The 19,136-nt window shown below is 45.0% G+C and overlaps 1 protein-coding gene across 2 annotated transcripts in view; it reads right to left on the reverse strand.

Annotated features, from left to right (window-relative positions):
* Positions 1–324: 324 nt before the first annotated feature.
* Positions 325–19,136, reverse strand: part of LOC109637989 (rho GTPase-activating protein 20-like) — a 46,292-nt gene continuing 27,480 nt past the window's right edge. For both annotated transcript variants that reach the window (XM_069533062.1, XM_020100723.2), the window contains exons 3-15: positions 18,151–18,327; positions 16,873–17,022; positions 16,215–16,256; positions 15,839–15,923; positions 15,663–15,740; positions 15,446–15,512; positions 14,803–15,006; positions 11,710–11,900; positions 11,323–11,487; positions 10,596–10,705; positions 9,965–10,154; positions 4,744–4,858; positions 325–3,670 (exon numbers count right to left, since the gene is read on the reverse strand). In XM_069533062.1, the coding sequence (XP_069389163.1) occupies positions 1,971–3,670; positions 4,744–4,858; positions 9,965–10,154; positions 10,596–10,705; positions 11,323–11,487; positions 11,710–11,900; positions 14,803–15,006; positions 15,446–15,512; positions 15,663–15,740; positions 15,839–15,923; positions 16,215–16,256; positions 16,873–17,022; positions 18,151–18,327 (3,274 nt within the window). In that variant the 3' untranslated portion in view covers positions 325–1,970. The remainder of the gene's footprint in view (positions 3,671–4,743; positions 4,859–9,964; positions 10,155–10,595; positions 10,706–11,322; positions 11,488–11,709; positions 11,901–14,802; positions 15,007–15,445; positions 15,513–15,662; positions 15,741–15,838; positions 15,924–16,214; positions 16,257–16,872; positions 17,023–18,150; positions 18,328–19,136) is intronic.

A 19,136-nucleotide genomic window follows, 5' to 3' on the forward strand; every position in this document is an offset into this window, starting at 1 on the left:
TCCCCTCCCTGCTTACATCATGCTCCAGGTCATAGAGGACACAACCAGATTCACCTCTAACATCAACATTCCCTAAACCTACGAACTTTAAGCCCCCACATCTAAATAACTAACTTACTCTGTGAGCCTAAATGAACATTTGTACAAAATTTGAAAGGATTCCCTCAAGCCGTTCAGAAGACAGAACAATAGTTTGTGCGGTCACAAATTCTAATCGGTTCATCCATGAGTCCATGTAAAAGTTTGTATACGTTTTGTATTTGACAGGATTCCCTTCAGCATATATTTCCAGTAAAGAACAAATCCACAGCTGATCGACAAAAGTAGTTTTCACAAGAGCGACATTTATTAAAAAGGTTTTTGTTCCCGTGAACACTGGACATCAGATGTACACAATATACAAATGGTGCATTTTGTAGCAAATATACTTTCTATAGAGACAGCAGCAGCAGAATTGGCATGTACAAAAATACACATATGATTTTCTTACACAACACAACATACCAAAGGAACAAGATAATATATTTATATGTATTTATATATATATATTTCTATATCATAAATATGCAGAGCTATACATGTTGGACACAATTCACTGTAATGGAGAGAGGAATTAAAATATTAATGAAACAGGATTAAAGTACATTTTGACACCATTTAAAATGGAAACACTTCACATAACAATGACCTTATTCCAGAGTGTTGTTGTGTGGAGAAGTTCAGTTCATAGTAACACTGTGAAAGTACTGCACCACCTACAGGTTTGCATCCACACACTTTGCAGTAATACACAGTGAAATAAGGTCATTAATTGTTAAGTGTCACTTCAGAAATCAACACTGCAACATCATCATATTATTATGAACAAACGTACGACAGCTACAGGGACTGTTTGTGCATTCAACACACACACAAACACGCACACGCACACGCAGGCCATATCCTTCACATTCCTGTGAGACGAACAGGGTTTCTCGGTGAGACTGTTGAAGTGCTATGAAAGCAAGAATTAAAGAGACTTTTCCCTCAGTGGCACAAGTTTTCTCACATTCCCGCTCAGGACAGGCCGACGATGATCACGTCTTACTCAGGAGACTCACACAAGCACACACACACACACATCATATTCTTCCTCCCCCACCCTTCCCCTCCTCTCGCAGGTGACAGAGACATGAGCCAGAGCTGCAGAGGACATCACTGCCTGGTGTGCGCCTGGAAACTCAGCTCATCCGAATAAATACCGGCCCCGTTGATTCCACCAACTCAGATGTATAAACACTTCACAAGAAAAGCAACAGTTCACTCAACAGATGTAATCGGTCATTAAAGGTGGACTTGCTATCTAAAATACTCTGCGATATATTGAGTTTTTTAAGTATGTACAATGGGAGACATCCGTGTTTTCCTCCTCTGGCACTGCAGCAAACATCACGGGAAAGTGTCTGCGTCAGATCGTCTTGACCTTATTGTCACTATTGCCCAGAGCAGCAGTAACGAACAGTTGTGCTCTTGCAGCCTTTAAAACATCTGTTACCTCTGGTTGTGTCCTTTTTACATTAGAACCGGAATCAAATAAGACTTCCTCATTCTTTCTTTTTCTCCTCTTCCCTCATTATTTCACATTCTGAAGGTAAAGCGAGGACACACGGTCAGAGAACACGTGTTTCTCAGAGGAGTGTAACTTAACCTGTGCTGACAGCACCGTGACTGACGTTTAAGGAATCCAGATGTTGAGTTTAACTTTTTTGTTTCTCACAAATTGGGCATCAATACTCAATAAATACATTTTTGAGGATCTTCAAAGTAACATCATTGAAAAAAATGCCTATTGAATGTTTTCAGTAAAATTTTAGGGATTATTACCAGCAAAACTTTCATTGTACTTTTGCCAGATGTTTGTTACAATATACAGATTGTTCCCATGAGGAGACCGTTTATGATTTGGGGATGTACCGTTGCATTTGCGTTATTTAAACATATGACTCTTCTGCGAAAAAAAGCTGCTCGAAGTCGTCGACTCGCGGGTCACTGCATCGCCTATTCTGCCACTCCCTCTTCCCCTGCACTATCGCCAGCGCCACCTCCTGACTCCTCCGTAAGCAGGTGTCTGCATCCTCCTGATCCTGGGAGGAAAAGTAGTCCCTTACAGTCCGGGTGGCGGAGGGAGACAGGCAGAAGCGTGGCTCGGCATGGTTGGGCTCTACGTCTGATACTCTCAGGCCGCCATCCTGAGCCTGACCCTTAAAAATTCGAGGTCTGTTCAGGCTAAGAGTGGAGGATGGGTGAGAGGAGTTTGCAGTCAGCTTGTTGGGCTCAGACGCACGACGAGGGAGGGGAAGTGTCTTTCCTCTGTGTCCTTCTGTGTCTGGAGTGAGAGAGTAAGACTTTTGCCTATGAAGGACAAGAGTGGTGCCGCTCTGTCCATAGAAAACACCCTGCGGGGGCTGAACACACTCGTTTCCAGCCAGTTTCTGTGTGGCCTCACATCCTATGGGTGGTTTGGGGTTATCAGAAGAGGTCGGGGGTCTCTGGGTACAGGTCTGGTCGTGGAGCTGCCTCAGCTCTTTGACCGTCAGGGGCTTCTCAGTCCCCTTGTAGAAAGGCGAGCGATTGCGCTGCAGCTGCTGCAGAGCCTGCTGGTAGGACGGAGGACTGCTGGATCTCCGCTGGCAGTTTCGATTCATTGCCGTCGCCTCCTGCGTACCGACGGAGTAGCCATTACCGGTTGGGTTGGTTTTCCCATTGAACACAGGCAAGTCCTCCTCCGTGTGTCCGTTATCAGACTGCTTGAGTGACAGGCGGCGGTCCCTCTTGAGCCACGTGTTAGGGTGGAGGCCGTGGGGGTGGGAGGTGTTCTGAGTGGTCCGGACGGGCTGGGTGGGCTGTGGACAATGAGTGGCTTCCCTCTGAGGGGGGGAGCCCCGGGGTGACAGCTGGGGCCGCCCAGGATAGAGAGGGGAGAGAGGAGGAGGCTCAGCCAATGGAATCATCCCATTGGTGGCGTAGTCAGTAGAATACTGCGAGAAGGCGGAGTCTAAAGAGCTTAGCGAGGAGCCTGTGGGTGAGGTGGCAGGAGACGACAGACTGGAACAGCTGGCGTCCAATCGCAGTGGAGGCGGAGCTGTGTGCTTCACCTTCCTCCAGCCTCCGTTCTGGACTTTGGCTCCTCCCTTCTCACATCCATCCTCCCCCTCCTCCTTCAGCTGAAGCCCGTTCAGTCTCTGATCCAGAAACACCTCATTCTCCTCCTCCTCCCGCTCCCCTTCCATGGCGGCATCATAGCTCGCCTTCCTTATAGGCAGATGAGCAGCGTGAGCCATCACAGTGCCTGACGGTGGCGTACTCGCCAGGGCCAGGGCGGGCTCCGAACTCCTCCTCAGCCTCCTGGGACCATGCGACATGCCATTAACCTCGCGGGTGCGAGGCTGTCGAACTGCAGGGCTGAACCTCCTGGGTCTGGCCAGCGGGGGGAGCTGCAGCAGGAGGTCACTCTCGGGGTCGGGGTCGGGGTCGCAGTCACTGAGGGTAATGACGGAGTCGCGGCTGCGGCTGTCAGGCTTGTCCTTGTCACGGAGCGGCAGCTGCTCCTGGAAGGGAGACTCCGGGTCATCGTTCAGCTCGTTCTCCAGACTGTCGTAGGACGAGTCGTTCAACTGGAAGGACGACGCGTCTTGAAAGAGAAGAAAGCAAGATGGAGGGAGGAAGATGAAGAGGGAAGAGGAGAAAGAGATATTATTTTATGTTTAAACAAGAAAACAACAAAAAACTTGACAAAAAACAATAATTTAATAAATAAAGACTTAATTATTATGTTCCTGTAACAGTAACGTAGCCCTATGATCATAAAGCTCTGACATACATTCCCTTTCAAGTGGACGTCTTTACAATTTACTACAATGGACGCTGCTACAACTACAACTCCCGAATTCGGTGTCTCAATAAAAACTTTATCCGCAAAGTTGAAACAGTGAGAGCAGTATCTTGACCCGTGAGCTGAATGAACAAAGTCACGGTTCACCGCTGGAGACGGAGAGAACAGAGGACAAAGCGCCGTCCTGCTGTGAGCTCCTTGACCTCGCGTGGTTATTTATAGAGCCGGGAAGAAAAGTTGGCGCTATTTATGAATGCGGAGATTCAATGGCGTGTTAATCTGCACCTGTGACCCTGGCAATCACTGAAATTACAGCGGGTCAATCTGCTGACCCCAATCAACAGGCCTGAAAGAGCCTCCGCCATTCAGTGGCGCGCACACACACACACACACACACACACACAAGGTTAGACAGTCAATGTCAAACCATCTTGTTAGAACGTCTGTGTGTGTGTGTGTGTGTGTGTGTAGCACACTGAAGCACTGTTGGGGAACTTTGAGAAAACAATTCAAGGGTCTGTTGACACACACATTATATATAGTACATATTTTTTTAGTATTATTTATTGCAGATGATTAGATAGTTGAGGATTCATATTTAAATTTCACAAACTATTCCCATAGTTTCATGTCGACCTTCTCAACCACTTATCTCCACAAATTCTCAAAACAGTTTGAAATGTCATCGTTGGATTTATGAGCTGATATTAACAACGTGGTGGAGTTTTTTTATTTCAGTGGTTTCATGAAGAAAAGAACAACTTGGTGAAACTCTGTCCATGTTTTCGCTCACTTTCTATTTTTGTCCTCGTGCTTCACACACTTGATTATCTCTGCGCTGCCGTTCTGCCCTGTTCCCTTCATTCTCTCACCTGATCCGTGGTCACTGCTGCTGCTCTTCTGGCTGAAGTTTCTGAACAGCGAGGTGACGTCTTCTCCCAGGACGCTGCTGCAGTTCTCTATGAGGAACCGGACCAGCTCGCACACCTGCAAGGAGGAGACGCCACACAGTTACAGCATGAACCCTTTTTACCTTCCAGATGCTGACTGCTCGCTTTCATTGTTGCACATTTGGATTTTGTTTATGCAGAAGTTCATTTGTTGAAGCAGCTCCACAGGGAGGATGCAAAATGTTCTGCAGTGTCTAAGTCAGCACGAATTCAAACTCACACATTTGTTTAGTGGAACGTATGAAACACACACACAGACACACACTCACACACAGACACACACACTCACACACAGACACACACATGCACCTAATTAGACACAAACACATTCAAACCAATTCACGAGCATTTGAACATTGATTAAACTTGATGTTGCTGAAACAAACATGCGGTTGCTGTTACTGTAGCTGCAGCCTGAATCACTTTGTGACCCTGTGACCGAAATCATTTTGTGTGTGTGCTTATTTTCAGTCTTGAGAAAAGTCTGTGTTCATTTGTTTGTTCCTGATATCGTCGCTCCAACGCCTACACAAGAATTTGCATTCTGAGAAAACACCTGACGTCATGTGTTTCGCTTTTATTGGGTGGGAACGGCAGAGTAGAAGTTTTGTGCAGTAACCTTTCTTTTGAATTTCTTCTAGGATAATAATCATCATCATCTCAGCTTGCAACGCGACCAACACATTTTGCAGAGATTAACCAATACGTTTGAGCTATTGCTTCAACCAGCTCAGTTTTGCAATACGCTGACAATGACGGTGCTTTACAGGAATTATCGGATCAGTCTAAACAGACAAGAAATTTACCAAATAACGTGACGTCCTGTGAAACAAACTCGCAGAGAACGCCGGAGGGACTCAGAGACGCTGGGAAATTTCCAGTAGAATTCGCCTGCTGTGTTTATAAATGAGATGTTTTTCCCTGTCGCCATTCGGCCTCTGCGACACCATGACACTATGGAAAACACGGTGGAGACAAACAGACTTTAGGGCCTCTCTCTGTTTGTTTGTGGGCCAGATGTTGTCTGTGTGTGTGTGTGTGTGTGTGTGTGTGTGTGTGTGTGAGTGTGTGTGTGTGTGTGTGTGTGTGTGTGTGTGTGTGTGTGTGTGAGTGTGTGGTGTCCACATGCAGTTAATGAGTCACTGCTCAGAGGAAGGGTTTTGTTAAACACTGCACACTCAGGCTGCACAGTCATTTTGCACATTATGAAGTTAGAAGTGTTTCAAAGGACTTTGAACCAAACCTCGAAAAGTCCGAAGCTTTTTGCAGAAGGCTGAGACGTTTTCTCACGTGCGCTCGGGTCAGACGTATTCACAACAACAGGAAAATGTCTGAAACGGTCAAGGGAGGGGTGGTGTCTGGGTAATGGAAATTAAGCAAATCAACACCTGCGTCGGCCCTTATCATCAAAAACTCTTGGGGACTTTCCACGTTGACGTCTTTGTCTGTGTCTTCTGTGTGTTATGGTTGATTCTGGCATTTTCTGGAATTTTCATGAGGGGGTCCAGTAGGAAAAGTCTCGTAAAAGTTGTCTTCAAAGAGGGCGAGATGGTTTAAATCTACTGCATTTTCAACTTTTATCAACCTGTCTCTTGATAAGATGGAGATTTTTGAGCAGTGCAATAAAACTGCCACTGATGCTTGATTTATTCTGATGAGAGCTGAATTTTCAGTTGTTATATAACGTAATGAGGTCCACGGTTATTTCATGCTGGCAATATGGAAAAGTTAATCTCTTCTTGTTGTTACCAGAGAGCAGATGCAACATTTTCCTCCTGGTTTTATCTCCTCTGAAAGTGCACCACTTGCACTAATGACTGCTGTATGAAAGCCCGGAGGCAATACTTTTCTTTGGATTATGGGTAATTCTCAGCCATCTCTGCTATCCATAACCTGCAGTTACACAACATCAGTGTGTCCCCCACAAACGCTGCACGTGACCTCGTGTGACACATGAAGCAGAAACGTGACGTTACTTTTATCAAGAGACTTTAAAGCAGTATCTATATTCACTCATATGGAGCTAAAACCAGCAGCGATAGCAAAAATAAACATGCAAAATCCCCAAAACCTTCCAATGTCTCATGACTAATTCCTCCACCCCCTTGAGCTGAAATATCGCAGACATGGGTGCCGCTATCTTGCACTTTGGACGTCATTGGAGCCAGTGAGATATTTGGACACAAGACTGTACGTGACCATCTTTGGGAAAAATTACTTGATGCGTAATACAATTTTTGTGATAGTCCATGTCCCCTCTGCAAACCTGGAGGAGGCAGGGTTCATGGCCTATAAGGCAGCCAGCCACCAGGGGGCAATCACGATTATTCGGTTCACTTTTTCGGAGCTGTCACGTCGTCCATCTTTCCATCCAGTCTGATCGAGATCATTTAAAGAAAGTTTTCACGCACGTCACTAGAAACATCTTAACTTTACTGTTTTCACCACTTTCATCTTTACCGTCCTCCTTTCTCTTTTCCTGTCGACTTCCCTCTCTTGATTTGTTCTCTTCTCACCTGTCACTCTCCCTTTCATTGTGTCCTTCCTGCCCTCCTTCAAACACTCGTTCAGCATTCCTCCCTGTCAGTCAGAGAGCGCTGCTACGTGATACGGAGCACAGTTAGAGAAAAGCCTGTGGGCGTCCAGGGGACGTTCAGCCGTCCATCCATCAGCAGCCTGTTCAGAGCTGCTTCTCTTTCTTCACCTCTCTTTCACCTCTTTACAAAAGCAGGTCAATTAAACTGAATGCTGAAACATTTGTGGGATGAACGCAGGTGTAGAAAGAACTTTCTCTATTTAATGCCTCTGCAGGACACAGCAGGCGTTTACACAATCTGCACATGTGCGTGGGTGTGTGTGTGCATTAGCAGATGTTACAGCTGTGTGTTAGTAGGTCATTCCTAAATATTTCTGAGTTCATCAATCCACACGCACACACAGACACACACACACACACACAGACACAGTCCACCTATCTGCCGGGGGAATCGCTTTTCTCTTTCCTCCCGCAAAAGATTCTGCAGAAAAGTCACTGTAATTTTAAACAAAGCAGAAGGACGCGGAACATGCTCCTCCACATTTCAAGCTCAAAAGAAAAAAACAACTTTCCTCTGAATGATTTGTCTCCCTGTCTCCATCTTAAGCGGTACACAAACCAAAACTGCTTTTTACCTCGGGAGCTCCTCAGCAGCTACAGCCAGAAACATTTAAATTATACGCTGCGTGGACGTGGGAGGGACACAGAGACTCAACTGAATTGGCTGAAACTGAGCGTACACGTCTCCAGACGAGGTTGGGACTTGGCCATTACGTTTAAATTAGCCCATGGTCGCGACCGCAGGGGGGGGGGGGGTAATGTTGAAATCTCACTTTGTTATTTTTTTAAGAAAAAGAGCGACTGTGCTCGGACGGCCGCACAAACCAGCAGTGTGTGAGAGGGAAAGTGTTATCAGGGGAGTATTTGTGAAGGAGATATTTAGGTATTTGCGGGTGTTGAGGCTACTTGTACTGACGTGTGTGTGTGTGTAGAAAGAAACAGAGCAGTGTTTCAGCAGAAACACAATTTTCTGTAGAAAAATTCTGTAGGAAATTCTTTGCATATCTTTTTTCTCAATATGCACACACACACACACACACACACACACACACATTTTTGAAAAGGTAAGCAGACCAGCCACCCACTAAGACTGTGTGTAACTCAATAAGTGTTATTTTCCAAAGAGACCACAAATCCAAAAGCATTGTGCTCCAAGTCTCAGTGACTACGTGATGGGCTGTGGTGGGTGAGGGGGCTCAGTGGGCTGCGGCTGCTTCGGCCTCTGCTGCGGACTTAAGTTATTTCAGGTTAGTCTGGCCGCCCATGTATTGACGTGTCTCCACTTCCAGAAGCGATGGAGCCACAAAATTGAGCTCCAGCCAATACGCTCCCGAAGGACCGACCATGAGCTGCCTTTTGAACCAGAGGATCAATCAGCTAACGGCTCTCACCTGCGCTGACTGATCCTCCAGGTGAAGGTGCTCTCCCAGCTGCCTCCACACCATCTGATTAAACATTTATTAAACAGGAACTTCTTTTTTGTTTGGTCCCTGTCCCATCTGCTAACACGGAGGAGGCAGGGCAGCGGAGAATGGACTGAATAACTGCAGCTGATATATTTGTGATATGCTCTCTTATGTCTGTTACAACATGTTAAAAACATCGCACATGTATTTCCCTGAAACAGTTTGACAGATGTTTCATGTCAAAAATTCATGTACAACAGATTCTAGAAACAATCTGAAGAAGAAAAGTGAATAGAACCGAAGCTACTTGTGTTTTTTGTAATTTGGGTGAAATAACTTTTCAATGGTGAAGTTGTAAAGTTGTATTTTCCTGTGTGTTAAAGAATCAGCATGAAACTGTGAAGCTTCCTCCTTCCTGTCAAGTATTGCTCCGACCTCCGGGATTTCAGACTCAGCAGAGTAAGAATGTGATTTGAGCTCGTCAGTGATGACATGCCAACCTGAGTGAGCGTGTGTGTGTGTGTGTGTGTGTGTGTGTTCGTCACAGCTGTGTGTTAGTAGCATGTGTCAGCTCCTGCTCACAGGTCGACCCTCACATCCGCAGGGAAACCTTCAGACTGCTGACAAATGGTTTTGAGCTCACAGAGGTAGTGTGTGCATGTGAACACGTATATGTATATGTACAGGCGTGTGTGTGGGTCATAGTGTAAGAGAGATCACAGTCTCTTACCTGTCTGACAAACTCGTGTCTGCCTGTCTGATCACATGTGTTTCATATATACACACTCATGCTGAAGCAGTTTGCTTCTATTATCCCACTGAAATGTTGAATTCCTCAGTTTGCACACTCACACACACACACACACACACACACACACACACACACACACACACACTTGTAGTATGTCTAGAAGTGTGTTTTCCAGTTAGACATGTTGTGAAATACTCATTGGTCTGCCAAGGACGTTGTGTTCAGCCCTTGTCTGTTTATCTGATTGTTGGTTGGTGTGTTTGATTTCTGAACCTTGACTCGGACTTGGGCCAAGAACAAACATTTTTGTTGTGGATTAAATCTCAAATCTCACCTGGCAGATTTGACATTTATTAATCTGCATGTGTGTGTGTGTGTGCTCCTCCTCACCTTTTTGGTGCCCTCTCCCTCCATCTCAGGGGTGCTCGGTGCCGGAGCCCAAAGCATGCTGGGAGCGATGCAGACAGACAGGTTGAAGGCATTCATCTGGTTGTCGTGGGCGTTGCCTTGGATACAGTGCAGTATGGCCATCACGTGTCGCAGCAGAAGCAGGTTCTCGCCAGGTAGGAGGTGGAGCAACCTGAGAGAGGGAGCGATGAAGAAACGGAAGAAAGAGAGAGGAAGAGGATGGTGAACGACTGGTTCCTGTGTGTGTGTGTGTGTGTGTGTTGCCGTGTCACTTCCTGCTCTCTGGCTTCACAGGAATTTCTCCTCTCACATTCTCATTGTTTCTTTCACATTACTTGTTTTTTATTTTCCTAAGCAAAAGGAATTCTGTTTGTTGATGTTGGATGTGAAGCTATGTGCCCCCTCTCGTTCTCCGTCTTTCTCTGTGCAGATGTAAACAGTGTGTAATTGAAGGAAGAACCAACAGAGTGACACATTGAGGCGTCTTCAGGTCTTTTCCTTTAATTTGTCACAGATCTGCATAATGAACGCCTGTGTGATTTTGCTGCAGCAGTTAATTGGCACCAAATAAGATGTTTTTGAATTAAGGATTTGAAGGGAGCGTGTCCAGTACCTCTGGACAGCCTGGGTCGTCTCCTCCCCTCCGTCCCCCTCCATCACGTCCATCCACCGCTCGTACAGATCCACACACAACAAGCTGCCTGGGATATTTCGCAGGAAGTCCTGTGTGGAGAAATAAATTAAAGTGATAAGTACCACTAAAAAAATGTGCCGTGTTACAGCAACAACAGGGATCATAAAAGAGTCACTCAGTAATAAATAAGAAAGTTAAAAAACACTGGGAAATATAGAGAAATTGAAAATAATCTATATACACACACACAAATCCTGAATGAGATTTTCATTTGCTCATAATATATCAAATATACTATCATAGTATTATCATCTGTTTCAATGAATTAGACACATACAGCGTGAAGCCCATTAAACAAAACTTTAGTCTCAGGTGGAGCAACCATCCGTGTCCACTCTGCAGAAAACAGGTTAAAGATGAATGACCTGAGTAAAATGATAAAAAACTCCGGGCTGTTCTCAGGATGCTCCGCGCTGCAGCCACCGCTCGGCCTGGATGTTGAACAATGCTGCACCTTGTGTGTGTGACTGGCAGAATGCCTGGTGCACTGACAGATTATCCTGTCTGCACTAATGTGACTTTGGATGCACATCAGTCGCTCCTGCTTTCTGTTGTCTGGCTTCAAACGAGTGAGACAGAGCAGACCTGTGTGTGTGTGTGTGTGTGTGTGTGTGTGTGTGTGTGTGTGTGTGTGAGTGTGTGTTACCTTGAAGACGGCGGCAATGATGAACACAGACTGGTGTGATATCTCTGGGTCCTCAGTCCCAGTGTCCAGTCTGTCTCGAAGCTCCCGACAGGCTTTGGCCCCGGCCGACCGTCTGAAGACGCCCCGGGTGTAGGGCCCCTCCAGATACAGGAACACCAACATGTCCTGGAAGAAACGATGGAATTAAAGTCTTCGTTAATAGAGTCTCTTCATATTATTCTATTTATCACCAGGACAAAAACATATCTCTTCAGCATGTCTGTTGCAGTACATCAGACAAAAGCTCCCAAGCCTCCCAGTGCTACACACTGTAGACCCCAAACCATCCTCCAGACAGGTTCCTGACCTCCTCCTGCTCATGGTGCACATGACCTCTGCAGGACTCACCATGACAGGCTTGGGCAGGCCGTGGTCTGCAGAGCAGATGGAGCTCAGGGGTCGTCCGAACAGTCGCCCCTGAGTGGGAGAGGTGGAAGTCGGGGACAGGGGCAGGCCGTCCAGCTGTGTGCTGGAGCCTTTCCAAAAAGGCCAGTTGATCAGAGACCTCTTCCTCTTAAAAGTCTTCTGCTGTCCGGGCTCTGCAGGTGGAAGAGGAAGAGCTGTTAGAGGTGATTCACCAAACCAGCATTACCACAGGCCGAGCAAACCGGCAGGTTTAGAATGAGCACTGCAACAGTCTTTATAGAAGAAGGAGCAGCCACAGTGAGCAGTTAGACGAAGAGCACACCTCCAGCTTCTCAGAGTTATCAGCTCCATAGATTGATGGAATTCACAAAAGTTAGTTTTGCTGCCCCCCAGAATTCAGCGACCTGTAGCATTAAACTGGATGTTTGCTGTGAACACCAGTAACTACAGGTGTCACCACTGAAAACTACAAGATCGCTGCTTAAAGGTGAGAGAGAGAAAGACGCACTGTGTAACACAGAGACACCAAAGAATCTGTGATTGAGAGAAACATATGCAGACATGCCCTCACGCTCCAGAGAACCACTTAAATTGAAGAGTGTGTCTCTGTTTATCCGTGTGTGTGTGTGTGTGCGTGTGTGAATTATGTATGGGACCCTCTGTGTGTTGAGGCTTACGACTGTCGAGCGCTCAGCTGGGTCAAGTCACAATGTCAACCTGTGTTGTCGTCTGTCTACGGGTGTGTCTTCAATGTGTCTGCATGTTCTCTGTGACATAACAGCTCAGCGTGTTCCTGCAGTTATGAAACCATGTACTGTGTGTGCACTGACACGTATGATGATGAAAAGTACAGCAAACTTTTCCATTTTATCTCATCCTCAAATGACAGCAGCACGATTTTAAAACCTGTGGGATCAACTTGCAGCATGGTGGCTTTCTACTTCAAGTTGACAGTTGATTCATTCGATAAAGGACAGTGATTTTTTAGTAATTAAGTTTAACTATTGAGTGAAATACCAAATCTTTGCTGGTTGTAGCATCTGAAAATTTGTTTTTTTTGATAAATTGTCTAAAACAAGCTTTTTAAAAATAATTAATCAAACTATAATGTCACTCAGCAGAGCTCAGACCTCCACCTCATCCTTCCAAGTTTCAGAAATCTGTAGGATGTTATTGTGTTATCTGACTTACAAACAAACCGGGGGTGAAAACACAACCTCTTTGGCAGAGCTACTACAGAGTGATGCATCTGCTCTGACACATCTGTCAAAACCTTTGTCATCAGTATATTTGGAAGCTGCAGTAAATCTTTCAACAACCACAGTAAATTTAATTGTGGCAACTTTATTTTGCCAGCGATCTTGAGATGACATCATTGATAACACAAGCGATTGTGATTTATATCTGAGGGCGGTTCTCTCCAAACGAACGAGGAATTCTTTCTGTGGGTGGAGGACGCACTCGTCCAAAAAGGGCCCCAAAAAAACTCTGCGGCATGCCTTTCGTAGAATCCATTATTTAACGATCTGCCGTGGCGTCTTGCCCAAATACTCTCTGGAGCAAAGTTCAACAGTTACAGAATTTCTGGCGTGCTCTGGCACTTCTCAGCAGGCCTCGCCATCATTGAAACAACATGACCTCGCTGTAGATCAGGCGTTACATCATTACAGCGCTCTGGTGAGGAAGAGCTTTAGAGACGGGGAGTGAAACGAAGATGGACCACAAATAATCTTCTGCAGGCAGATTACAAAACAGGTGCTGGATGCTGTGTATTTCTTCATAAGGATCAGGTTCCACTATGTGAGCGTTTTTGTTGCGGACAAATGATTTTAGATGGAACTGATAAAAATGTTTTTTGGAACTGCATGCAGGTAGAATGTGTTTAAATAAGTGTCTCATAAACTCTAGAGCAAATCAAAGGAACTGGAAGTAAACATCAGGTCCTGTACGTGATTAGTGTTGGTGTTCATCGTTAACGTGTAAAGTAGAAACCCACACATTCGTTAGCTCTCGGGTTTGGGTGTGAACCATTAGGCCTCTACGGTGGCGGCGCTGGTATGGAGGGATTATGTAAGGCGCTGTTGCGCTTGAGGCAAAGGAATCTGAGGCGAAGCTTGTGGTTGGCTTACTGGAGCCTCCTCGACTGGAAAACACACACTTTTCCTCCTCGACTTGTTTTCCTCTAAACCTCATCTCCTCCTTTTTCCATCTGTTTCTCTGTATCTGCAGCTCGTCATCACGCCTGTCCTCCGTCCTCCTGTTTTCATCCCTCCCCCTCCTCTTCTCGTTTCTGAGGTTCCCCTTTTTTCTGCCTGTCCCTGTAAATTCCTCATTCTCCATCTGTTATAGTCCGTTGTTTCTTTTTCCTTCACCTCTTTTGACCCTTCAGACTTACTCAATAGCTGTGTCACCTCTCTTCACTTTCCATCTTCCTATTCTCACACTCATCACGCTCTTCCCTTCTGGGGTTTCTTCCTCTTCATCTGTCTATTGTTTTTCTTATTTTGATACAGCGTCTGTCCTAACCCCTGCTGTAACCCCTTGTCCGCTAAGAACTCCTTTCCCACCATTCTCAATGTCTCTTTTCCTTTTCGCTGCTGTTTCATCCTGAGCACTAACAACAACTGACTGTATGTGAAACAAATTTGGAGGAAACATGTCGTGCATCCTTCTTTGTCTTCCTGTGGTTTCACAGGGGTAAATTTACAGATACATCCTTGACAATGGCCAAACAAGTGCTTGGAAACCTTAACTTGTTTAAAACCCAGCAAGAGTCATTTTTTACTTCGAATGAGAACAAATAACTTTTGGTTTGGAAACAGTTCAATAAATAAGTTTCAGAAAACACCTTAATTTCCCTCTTACTGCTTTAACAGCACCAGAATGAATCCACTGACTGTTTAACATTAAACATGCTACAGACTTTCCCATTGAATTTCAAGGGTTCAAGTCACCCACATATTAAACTGTCCTTGATTCTGAAATAAACACATCTTGTTCTGAGGAGTAATCGACCCCCAAAGTGTTGTCATGCATCTCCATGAAAAGGTAGTTGGACCTTAAATCCAGTCTTACCGAGAAGTTGAGCCTGTCCTGGGGCGACTTTGCTCGGTTTGAGGATGAACTGGCACTGGGTGTCGGGCGGAAGACACTGGTCCAGCAGTAGCACCCCTGGACAGTCTGTGGGACTCGTTGGATCCCGCCCACCTCCGAATCCTCCGCCGTTGCTCCCACCGTCCCGGATGTGGCTCATCTTGATGCTAAAGGGAAACTCGTGGCCTGCGTGAGAGGTCAGGGTGCAGAGGTCAGAGGGTCTGGTATTTGCAGTCTGCGCATATCACATGGAGTCGAACTAAAGGTCTGATCTAATGCGGCAGAACTAGCGTTAAAATCAGCAAATCCAAAATTAAGGATGCTTGAATTTCAAAGAATTATGGAAAGGAAATGTCACAGAAGAAACCACAGTGACAGAAACGCTTCAAGATGGGAAGTGTTTTGTGCTTGTTCAGCAGTTTATTGATATTCTCTGCTATAGCTACGACTAGTTTTCTAAAATGCCATGAGACAAATGAGGAAGGATGTTTTTGGTTTAACTTTATTCTTTAATTACAAGCATGTTGTATGGAGAAAAGGGAAAAGACTGAAGGGAACAGACTATGGTCCCATAATAAGTCTGTTATAAATAGTAATGTGCATCAAACCAGACAGGTGGGCTCACCGATCAGAGGGTATGGAGGGTCGTCTTTACTGGAGCTCACCCACAACCGGTGGTCTTTAACGCAACCCTAGAAAAAGAAAAAGGGAATTGTGTTAAAAGAATCACATCAGTGAACATTAGATGTTAATTTCAGTATTTTGTATTTAGATATGGTGACATGAAAAATTGATGATATAAAATCTAAAATACTCAACAAGTAGCAATGGTCTTAACTCACCGATATGCCAAACTGCTGCAGAGCCATTCGGATGACATCAGTGGTGCTGTCGTTGTTGCTGACAGCGAGCGTCTTGGCCTGAAGACAACAAGTGGTTTGTGTGTTAATAAGTGACAACACAAACTGTGCTAATGTCTGTTGATGAACGCATTAAAGAGGAAACAAGAGAAACTTACATAAGCACAATTTCCAATATCCTTTGCGAATATCTTGACTGGTATGGTCTTAGGGTCGTCCTTCTCTTTACCCTCGATAATCCGGCTAAAAGACAAAAACAAAGGAGGTTTGGTTGAGCAGTTGAATGTGCCATCATATCAGCTGATTCATCTTAGCTGTAAACCTGTATTCATTGATTCAAATCTCATAAATTCATCCAATAACTCTCACTGGCCGCTTGTTTATTCATTCACTCTGTGTAAACTAAATTACTTTGCTTTTATTAAATCACGTCTGCTGCATCCGATCTTTTGTGGCCTGCAAATTGAAGAAATCTAATTTGCTAAATAAATGGATTAAATCACAAAAACAAGTCAGGCTTAACTGAGCATTTACCTTTTGATGAGTGCCAACCACTTGTTCTTGTGCTCCTCAGAGCTGCAGAGGACAGAAAGAGATGAAGCACAATCAGAGGAAATTCGTTTTTTAAAGCAGCTGTCTGTTTTCTCTCTTTATGTAACTATGGGTAAAAAGCACAGACGTTGCCCTTAGCTATGGATTTCTATTAGTGGAGTCCAGGTTGCAGTTTGTAATAAGGCTGTAAATAGAAGAATGATTGGTGTTTTCCATCGAGGCAGGAACATATATACAAATTGAGGTATTTGCATGTGTGCTGCGTGTTTGTGCCTGTTGTGCGTCTGTGGTTGTCAACTCTACTGCCGGTGGTTCAATCCTTTTGCGCTTGAGGCCTCATAGATTTTGTGATTGCATGTTCAGTTTTTAGTTTGCTTCTATAATACACGTCTGCACCACAGGACATGGTGTTCACTTTCAGATTTATACGTGGCTCAGTCAGGAATTTTAGAAATATGTTTGGTGTGCTGGGTATGAATGACATGCAATGCAAGTGGATGCATGAATTAGACTAAAACTAAATTGCATTGAATGTCTAGTTTTTAAGTATTATAATCATCTAGGAAAATTTAAACTAAAGCAAATGTCCCTGCGATGCGTGCATGCGTATTTGTGTGTAAGTGTGTGAGCATGTGTGTACCTGAAGGTGGCCGCACAGTTGTAGGTGGGCCAACCCATGACAAAGCTGCTCTCTGTGTTAGTGCTTCCTTCACACACCACCTCCAAACAGTTGGCCGTCCACATCTCACACACCCGGACTTGGGCTTTCACTTTGAAATGAGTCGGAGACCTGCAAAAGAAAAGAGTGTGCAACGGGTAAATCAGTTATCATTTAAAAAACGACCTAAAGTTAATAGACTTCTATTTGTGCTCTAGAAACCCTGGAACATATTATGTAAAAAGCTGACCAAAAAAAAAAGAAAGGTCCCTTATAAAGGAGTTCCCCAAGGAACGTACTTAGATCCTCTCAACTTCCAATCTGAGTTAGTTTTCGTCAAAAAATAGCTTCTATAAACCACTAACATGAGGCGAACTTTTAAAAACACTCAATATAGAAGCGAAATATTAAAAGTCAGAGGTTAAACACAGGCAGGCTCACTACATATGTGATTATAGAGGGATAAACCCCAAACGCACACGTGGAATCCACACACACATATGAAGGCACAAAAACGCACACAAAAAAATGAACGTCTTCTCCGTCTCTCTCACATGCCAACACACATTCCTCCTACTCACCCTGTGTTCAGCCGCAATGTAATAAAACCAATTATAGCTTATGCTCTGTGCTGGAAGGGTCAGCTCCGCCCACTGGCACATGACTACCAGGACAGACCACAGAGGTCTCGCTGTGTCTGCACTCAGGGGTGTGTGTGTACAGTAAGCACATAAGTGCACAGAGCAGAAGTTTGTTTCCGTCGCTACATGCCCATGTGTTCATATGTGTGCATTCGTGCATGTGTGTGTGTTTGCGGACTTCAAAAACCTCAGCATGCTTTTCAAGTGACTATTTTTGAAAGTGTGTGCAGTTTGTGGGTGGGGAGGCCCATACTGTAGGCCCGAGTCAGGCCAGTGGAGCTTTGATCCGAGCCAGGCTTCATATGGATTTAATTGGCTGGGAAATAATTATATAGTGGAGAAAAATGGGGGAGGGAGGAATGAAAGGAGCAGTGGAGTCAGGGAGGAAGAATGGAGGGAACGATTGAGAAGCTCAAGACGAGTCTCCATCTTCCACATATTGTTTGTGAAACTGGGCGCAGCAGTCGAAATGTTGCGTCTGGGTTTCTGAAATTTGTCCCTCGTTTTATTCCTGTTTACGTCTCTCTGTCTCCATTTTCCTTCTCACTCACACAGCCACAAAAACATACACTTGCTTCTTCTCTCTGTCATTTCAGAAGACACGCAAAGGAGCACTTACTTGGCCTTGGCGACGAGTAGCGTGTCCGTGAAGAGGAAGAGGTGCCTCTCCTGAGTCTGCAGGCCCGTCTTTAGCTGCGCCTGGGCGTGTCCCAGGAATAGGCGGCCTGGACACTCAGCCAGGAAGGCCTGGACGAGGGGACACGACTCTGGGCTTACTGGCGTCAGGCAGCTTTCCCTGGGGCCAAAACAATCCAGAGTCAAACACACAACACAAAGAATCAAATACTCTATTGATCCCCAGAGGAGGTATTTGTGGTTTGGAAGTGTTTGGAGGCATTTCTCTGATCAACAGGTTTGAAACCGCAGCATTTGGCTCAAATTCTCTCACTCCCTTCAACTGTCATTCAGCAAAGCACTGGGCCCCTGAATGCATCAAAGCAGCTGACAGAAGAATGGAGGACTGAAAGTGCAGGAATTGATTGTGAGAATATGAAATCACTCAGGAAGCTTGATTCATTCCAGTGGTTTCACAGTTGCTGCATTTGAACTAAAGGGGATTTTCCAAACTCCTCCAGCTTTGGGGAATAACGGCACATCGGCGAGGATGTAGGTAACAAAACATGACGTGGATGTTGTTGAACCTAATTTGAAAAAGGCTGTGAAAAAACTAGCTTCTGCAGTTGGAAGACAAAGTGCAAAACTGGAACATGCTCCTCATTATTTACTGCATTTCTTCTCCTGATTCCTTACACTCGATTCCACACACATAAAATAAGCTGCTTTCAATAAAATAAATGTTGGACCCTTGGTGCAATAGTTTGGCTACAAATAACGTTGGTTGGACAAAGCTGTTAGACATTATTTTGAATGTGCACAAAGACGGCTCTATCAAGTCAAACAGTTGGAAAATTCAGAGTCCATTTTATTCTGCAACTTTTCATCAAGATCCATGAATTATTATCAGAGAAAAAAGTGAAAAGTGCTAAAACTAATTCCTGGATCCACCTCCTGATCTAGATCTGCACCAAAACGTGATGGGTTCTT

Source organism: Paralichthys olivaceus, chromosome 10 (assembly GCF_024713975.1).
Source record: "Paralichthys olivaceus isolate ysfri-2021 chromosome 10, ASM2471397v2, whole genome shotgun sequence".
Classification (NCBI taxonomy): Eukaryota; Metazoa; Chordata; class Actinopteri; order Pleuronectiformes; family Paralichthyidae; genus Paralichthys; species Paralichthys olivaceus.